The sequence below is a fragment of the Hippoglossus stenolepis genome, chromosome 9 (assembly GCF_022539355.2).
Source record: "Hippoglossus stenolepis isolate QCI-W04-F060 chromosome 9, HSTE1.2, whole genome shotgun sequence".
Taxonomy (NCBI): domain Eukaryota; kingdom Metazoa; phylum Chordata; class Actinopteri; order Pleuronectiformes; family Pleuronectidae; genus Hippoglossus; species Hippoglossus stenolepis.
Window position 1 is genome coordinate 19,060,854 of NC_061491.1, and position 8,620 is coordinate 19,069,473.

General features: G+C 43.2%; 1 protein-coding gene across 7 annotated transcripts in view; it reads right to left on the bottom strand.

Moving 5' to 3' along the window:
- The window catches only part of pde4d (phosphodiesterase 4D, cAMP-specific), a 178,800-nt gene that overhangs the window by 30,651 nt on the left and 139,529 nt on the right, over nucleotides 1-8,620 (bottom strand). Inside the window, exon 1 of one of the 7 annotated variants that reach the window (XM_035165125.2) lies at nucleotides 1,615-2,286. The exons of 5 other annotated variants lie outside the window; for them this stretch is intronic. Coding sequence is in view for 1 of the 2 variants with exons in the window: in XM_035165124.2 (XP_035021015.2) it covers nucleotides 1,450-1,514 (65 nt within the window). In the remaining variant the exon portion in view is untranslated. One more of the 7 variants, XM_035165124.2, reaches the window with a different exon arrangement.

The following is an 8,620-nucleotide window of genomic DNA, read 5'->3' on the forward strand; positions in this document are numbered from 1 at the left end:
TTATAGACACACCGGGGCAGCCGTGCACTCTAATATGCATTAGCACACAAACAACGCAAAAACAAATACACACACGCGCACACATGGAGATTAACTTGTGTGTTTAGTGTACTTATTTTGATGAGAATTAGCTCATCGAGGGAGGGAGATAACACTCCTGCATTACACATGCACACACTGCACAAACACACCCACCCCAACACAAACAGCTGCGTCAACAGGCTCTTTTAAAGGACAGCAACTGTCACACATTTTTACGTAAAACTCTCGACAATCCTGAAAGACAAAGCGGTGATGAGAAGTAGTGAGAGAACCCTTGATAAAACAGTAAATAACATCAGCGAGGAGGGCAGGACAGATGGAGGAGGCGGTTTGCTTTGTCCAGCTGAGCACTTGCTTTTGGTAGCCATTCAAAAAAGATGCCTCACACAAACCTAACGCCGTCAGATTCTCAGCTTTTTAACACAAAGGGAAAAAAGCCACATTCTGCAGTCGATGGTTTGCGGCTTTTTACAGCATCGAACCACACCACGTACTGTCTGTCATCAGAGAAACCACGACCCTCAGAGACCTAATTAATACGTCTTCATTTCACACCAGCGTCACTTCCTGCTGGGGACGTCGCAGAGCAGATTAACACACTGACAACGTGAGAACACGGCCCGCCCTACAGGGAGGTCTGATAGGGTTCAAGCACACGCTGCTGGTCAGTCTCCCCACCACCACCTCACGGACACGGCGTTTCTGTCCAGGGTTGTTCGGAGCCATTTGCAGCTCTGCCTGAGAGGGCCACGAAAGAAGACGTGTGAATATTAACTTTGAATGTTAAAGCTACAGGGAAGTTTTATGAGTGATGACAGGCGAGGGCAAGTTGAGACACGAGGGGAGGCCGGGGCGAGCTGTGCCCCTGGCAGTGCACCCTTGTATCCTGCATTGATCTGGAGCTCCCGTGTGCAGACACGAGAACGTGCGGAGCGACACACCACAAGAGATGTTTGACAAGCGTTTGAAACTATTTGACTACCTGAAAAGACCGAGAGTTCTCATGAAAGCACAACGAGGGTTCACCACATATGTCATGTCGTTACTGAAGTGAGGGACAGAGGTAATCTACTCTCCTGACCTCAGAACATGCTTTGCACAGAAATACTGACTCAAAAAACACAAACTAAACATATCTACAGGCGGCACAATGTTTTTTGCGACAAAATCAAGGAAGAGGTTTTGATTGGAGAAGAAGAGGGACAGCAGGAAGATGCACAAACGAAGAGGGACAGAATTGAGAAGGGCTGTGGCTGAAGTTGGGATGAAGCTGGTGAGTATGAGGAGAAGAAAGCAACAAGCAGGCAGATGGAGAACAATAGAACAACACACACACACACACACGCAAACACAACAGGATTTGCATGCCCATGTTGCCAACAGGACAGAGTTTCCCCGTCTATTTACCATATTCCCTCCGTGTTCTTCAATGAGCTGGTGGAGCGCGACCGTGGCTTTAGAATGATACTCATGGTCTGGCTTGTCTGTCCTCATCCACACACACTGCATGTGCACACTGCAGGCGTACACACACACACATAAAGCCCCCCCCACACACACCCTCTATGCCACCTGGAGCTCTCTCTGCTGTGGTGATCCAGTGGCAGCTTCCTCTCCTCAGCACGGTGGAGCTACTCCAGAGCTAACCTGAGTTTAGTCAGATCAAACTGTGCGTCTGACAGTTCTCCTCACTGCTGCTCCCCCCCTCGGTTGACAGTAGGAGGTTCTTAACCCTTCTCTCTCTCTCTCTCTCTCTCTCTCTCTCTCTCTCTCTCTCTCTCTCTCTCTCTCTCTCTCTCTCTCTCTCTCTCTCTCTCTCTCTCTCGCACTTATCTTTCTCTCCAGCTCAGCGTGTGATCTTCCTCTTTCCTCATCCAGCCCTGCACTCACTCTGTTATTCTTTCTCACCTCTATATTTCTTCCTGACTGCCGGAAATAGGATCTCCTCTTTCTCCTGCATACCTTCCCCTCCCTCCCTCCTTACCTCTGTCTCTTTTTGCACGGTTTCTTTTTTTTTTTTTTACAACTGCGTCCCTCTCTCTCTCTCTCTGTGCTACACGACTCTCGTATCCTCTCTCTGTCTAGTTGTTTCCCCAGGCTGCAGCTTAGATATGTCTGGAGTGGGAGGGGTTGTTTTGGTTGTAGTAATTCCTTGAAAAGGGTGGGACTTGTATCACCAAGCGACCCTAACAAAAGTTGATGGTGTCAATCACTCGGCTGCCACAGTAACCCGAGCACAACAGCTAAAGCAAGCAGCTGATCTGGAGAGTGTGCAAAGACAGTGATCAATGAGTTTCAGAAGCAACAAACTGAGAAAACACAGAGTTTACTGAAAAGATTTTGTTCAGTTATTTTTGCAAGAGTTAGAACTACAGTAAATAAGGGATACGAATGTATAAATGGAAGTAGTATTGTTAAAACTGAGAATGTGTGGAAGTAGGTGTTTGTACATGAAGCTACATAAAAAATTAGATAAAATATCAGGGCATTTTTACTAAATAAACTATCTTGACAGGTTTCTGAACTGTGAAGCAACAAAGCTTTATTTTTTATTGCATTAAAAAAGGTATTTGTTTTTCCACTTTATTTAACATTGTGATGTTTGGAAGTTTTTTTGTTTGGGAGTTTTTTTTTAACACTTTCACCAATTTCCAAGGAAATAATTCATGGATCTAGATAGAAAAAAATCGGCTTGATTGAATTTAAGGAGACTGTTGGACCTTGGCAGAGGTATGAACTCTACTAACTGGTCGTTATCAATACCTGAATATCATTTCTATCATTATAACAAATGTTCAATAGGCTGTATGTTGATATATTGCTTTCGCATTGTGTAGGCAAAGTGAGGAGGTTATTGATCTGTACCTCAGACCTATTAGCTTGATCCCCTGTTGTAGCTTCAAGAAGACATAAACCTCCGACAGGGACAAACAGAAACACACAGAAGCATCAGCATGCACATTACTGCAGCCTTTTCGCCTTGAAAGCAGTAAGAATATTTCCATGTCATCAATAATTCAACTGGCTGTAGATGAACATTACAAAAAGCTCTTTAGCTCCGCAAAGGTGAAAGAAACAGAAAGCAGCAGCAGAGAAGACACATCCATCTCTAGTTCTCATGAGGAAGAATAAGTTGCTCGTTGGACCTTTAGACTGTGATAAGTTTGTCATGCATGGGACACCTGTGGCCACTAGGAGGCCCCACGAGAGACTGAAATGTCCCAGAAGAAAGTTTTCATATTATGTCAATCGTAATCGCACCAGAACACAATGTTGTGTCATGTTAAAGCACTCTCTAGCTTATTCTACTGGTTTGATCAAGTCCTGCTGCCTCCGTCAGAACAACACAGGCCCGGGCCCGGAAACAGCTAGGAAACACGTCTGTGTGTCAGGTGATCAAAGTGAGTTAGGCTAAGGTAAGTAGACACATCTACTTCTCTGAGGGTAACGCCTCGGTCAAAGTGGTGAAACTAATCCTATTACCAGTCTGCACATTCCACAGGGTCCAGGAAAGAAAAACACAAGACGACAGACGAAGGAAAACTGAGGGAAGTGTTTCTTCTACTCGAAACCACATCCCGTCACAAATGAAAACAGAACAGACAACATTATGCCAAGAACAAACAATGTAAACCCTGTGTCACTGTGTTCAGTTCAGTATTTAAGGAACGGAACACATTCTGGTTGAAGTGTTAACATAGAAGCAATCAGCAGTGATTTCAGTAATAAACAAAGCTCCCAACTTACAATTAACTTAGGCTGCAGTGAGGCAGCTCAGTATTGGTTCATGTTTACATCTATTCACATAAAAACGAAGAGCAGTATTCAGTTACACTATACTGACGTTTTCACGACACTGAGGTATAAGACACAGAAAATGCAGAACCTGCTCAACAGTGATTCAATTTGCAGGAAAAAAATTATAAAACATTATGTAAAAAACGGAAGAAACCCCAGTAACATTCAGCATACAATTAATTTTGCAAGAATAACTGAACTATATGTATCCAATACAAAATAATCTGTTAGAGGTGATATAATATATCTTATTGAAAAAAATTATTGTTAAATATTTCATCAACAATAAAAATGTTCAGCATTTAGATTTTGCATACATTTGCACAAAGGGCAGGTATAATACAAAGATCAGCTGCAAGTCCATGGACGTTAAAATATTTTCTAACCCCCTAACCCTAACTCATTTCAAATATAAACTAAAATCAACCTTTTCAGTAAGTATAATAAACACCCAACACACAACTGAATGAATTAAAGAATGACTTGAATGGGTGAATATATATTTTATCTGCATTTAGTGTCAGGTAAATTCATTACGTTAACAGTATATGTTATAAATACACGTTTAAAACACATTGGACATAATCCTATGCAATTCTGCACAACTCAGAGACAACACTCCCATCTACTGGTTGAAACAAGTACTACGTTTGTCATAAAAAAAAGCTGCATATAGAGAGTCAGTGACCAGAGTCATTGACAAAAGTATTGATTTTGTTTTAAAAAAGAAATAAAAAAAGAGCTCTTCCATGAAGCAGGTTGAGTATACAATGCAGATAAACCTACTTAGTGAACGTTGATATAAATAGCACTTAAGGAAGGAGCAGGTAGAGAGGACAGATGGTTGGACCACAGTATTGACAAGGCTCTGTGTATATCTATATGTCTACAGCCATTACCTTTGCTCATATTCAAACAGGCATACACAACTGAACTTCATTCCCCACACACACATAAAGCCGACAAGTGGGCAGAGATGCACATCAGATGATCGCACATCTTGGTTTTGACTGAGGTCGCAGGGGACAAATTAATCAGAGAGACGTCGTATGAAAATGGGTCCGAGAAGGTTTTTAAATTTTTTCTGTGTGAGCTTTAATGGACAGAGAGTGCAGTGATGATTAGTTTGCACTCTGCTCTGGTTAGTGAGCGGACCTGTCCTCCTGTACACCCTGATGTTTGAGTTGATGACTGCACGGAACCTGATTATTAATAATTTACCTCGCTCTTAACCATGTTTTGTAAAAAGCATAATATCTGCTGCTCGTGGAACACACACACACACACACACACACACACACACACACACACACACACACACACACACACACACACACACACACACACACACACACACACACACACACACACACACACACACACACACACACACACACCTGGCAGAGTAAACAGCAGAACTACAGCTTCGACAAAGCTCAACCAACACAACCAGCCACCAAGCAACGGCCCTTTACACAGACCCAGTTCAGTGTTGTCCAGACGAAGCTATTCATCGGCTAATGCTCTGATAAGAGAGAACACAAATCCACACACATGCACAGTTGACACAGAAGGAGTCAGGTCAAAGACGACTTTTAACCCCGACTGACGTGAAATTTCCACAAATCTTCACCCTGCGATGTCTTACTACGTCTAAATTCACGCCATCTCAACTTTTCGAAAGAAAGCAACGGTTGGAAGTTGAAGACAGCGCAACAAAAGCAGAAGCTGACAGCTACATTTTTAAAATTTTAAGTAAATTAAAAAAGAAAACAAGTAGTAGAAATCCAGAAAAAGTAGGTCCCTTCCCTGAGGCGCCCTCCCACAAACAGTTCCGGTCATACCCTCTCTTGCCGCGAGGTTTGATGTCAATGGGCTTGTTGGTGGCGTACGGCGAGCCGTTGGAGCAGGCGTGGCGGTAGCGGGCTATCCTCTCCAGAGACAGAAAATCTGAGTTCACCGGCAAACTCATATTGGCGAGAGGCTCTTCAGCGGCACCACTCATTCACTTGTGTCAGGACAGATAAAGAAAGAGAAAGAGAGGATGGAGAGAGTGACAAGCCTGATCTATGTCTTGGTGGGAGGGAGGAGGGAGGTGTGTGAGAGGAGAGGGATCAGCATGGGTGTGATTTGAATGGGGGAAAAGGATGGAGGGAGAGAGAGAGAGAGAGAGAGAGAGAGAGAGAGAGAGAGAGAGAGAGAGAGAGAAATGCAGGAGAGGGAGGAGCAAACTAATGTCCCTTTTCTCTCAGATAAAAAGAGTCAGTGTTGATGGCAACAGGAGCAGACTCACTGAAGACTTACTACAAAGTTACATAATCATAAAGCAAACTGCTTCACCTAATTTATGAGGTGTAATGTAAAGATGACGACTGGCGATCGGTGCTGAATTCATCTTGTGGAGACGTCACAATCTCGTGGTTTCACCGCATGTTCAAATTCCTTCAGCGCTCTTGGGTGAGTTGTGTGTACATGGAATTTATTTGCTTGTTAAAAAACTAGATACCACAAAGAACACATTATAAAATAATCAGAAATATAAGTTTTTCTCTTTTTTCTCTAACCTTCTACATATTATCTCTGTCTTTAAATCACCTGAGCTTTAATAAAAAGTGTAAGAAAGTAAGAAAAGTAGAGCGGCCATTTCCCAGTCTGATCGAACATGAGTCTAAAACACACCTACAAGTACATTCTCCAAGTATTCAACAGGTATTAAGTTAATTAGAATCACACTCAGAGCGCATAAGCCTAATAGTCAATATGCAACAAATTGCACGAACTCAGAGATATTAGTCCCCTAAACAGACATCCACAGGAACAACCCCCTAATCCAGAACTCCTCAAAGGTTCCGTCTCAGGTTTTGTCTATAACAAAAGCCCCTAAAACGTATCTAGAATCTCAGATACACGTCCGATGTATTTAGACCAGGTTTGGAGGACCGAGTTTGCAAAATGGAGTGGGAAGGGCATCATTTATCAAAGAGATGTTTTTATTAATGACCACATTTCCTCTTTCAGCTCCCATCTTCCCATTTCTCAGTTTTCTTCAACAGTGATTAAAGATAAACTGCACAGTGGAACATCTTCTTTACCTTAGAAATATGAATGAGGACAAAACCAAAAAAGAAAAGTTCCTCTCATGTCCGGCATTTTTTCTACCTTTATGTTCATTGGACACAAGTATGGTGATTCAAACTTGTAATTGCTACTTCCCACCATCAGGGGGAAGCAGAGTACCACACTACAACCAGCAGTGTAATGTCTAATAAAATAAATAATAAATATGACACATATATATATATATATATATATATATATCAAACTGCAGTAAATGCAATTTGACCCGTCACATTTTCAAGAGTTATTAGAGCAGATATGTGTATTATATTACATTTAGATAATGAAGCGTACAGATATGGTGTCAGAGCTATGAGAGCTATGAGTGGAGCAGGATCGACTGAAGATCTGTCAGCTTTAAACTGACATTACTGTCGTTTTTTGTCATGTTGCATCATTTTCAGACACTTCACCCCCATCAAGATAAATTCGAAATCATCCCAGCTGATAATTCCCCCCCAATGTTCTGTACCACCCAGCAGGGGGCAGTCTCCTCTACAGGGAAACTGCAGGCACCTGAGCAGGACAATCACACAGACCCATGAATCCCTGCGGAGCGACGCCTTCTGCTCGGCTCCGACAGAGGCAGCCAGCATGTGACAACAGCTCCTGGGTGGACGGGGAGGCTGTCAAAGTCACACAGACGCAACCATAGACACACACTGAGCATCTGAGCATCACCACAAGTGCACACACACACACACACACACACACACACACACACACACACACACACACACACACACACACACACACACACACACACACACACACACACACACACACACACACACACACACACACACACACACACACAAGCATCACAGCGTGCACAGGTAAGATGAGATGCACTCAGATCAACAGGGCATCAGAGACCTTCACTTCATCTGCTCCCTCTCAGAAACCACACCAACCTGTAACACAAAGCGTGTGTTTGCCTAGCTGCCGAGTCGGACACACACCGTCAGAGGCAGCGACGAGCTGTGACAGAGCGCCAGGTGACGATGGGACTGTCGTCACTCGCTGTCCCTGAGGCACAACGCCATAACAGCAGAACCACTGTATTTGAATACTGAAACGTGCACATACAAGCTGTGTCTTCTCTTCAATTGCAGGGTGTGGGTTACACACTTCACTTCATTTAATTATGATTCAACCGTGGACTGAAAATGCAAATTAGGCTAATAAACATTAAAAGATCCTTTTGTTGCGTAGGCATGAGAAGTATCTTTCACACACTGTACATGTCTTCACCTGCAGGACAAGACTAAGACAAGTAATCAGTGATAGAAACGAGCAGACTCGAGCAGAGAGACGGAGATAGCTTCATGAAGCAGCGCTCTCCTCTCGTGACTGGCAGGGTCAGCGGGCTGGTTAGGGACCAAGCAGCCTGACAGACAGACACAGGGAGGATGGAAACAGGGATAATGGGTAATTACAGTGGAGATTGGAGAAGTTGACTGGTGAGTTAAGTCAGTAAAAGATTTCTTGTGAAAGACAAATGAAAGTGATTTGATGGAGAGGCAAAGGTGTCATACGGCATGAGGAACAATGAAGCAGTTCCTCATAACACGATGAGAGCTGGAGCGGTACATCCGATAGTCGATAATATCAGTCAATATGAGCCTTTCAGAGACAAATTGGTATCAGCATTTTTGTATGC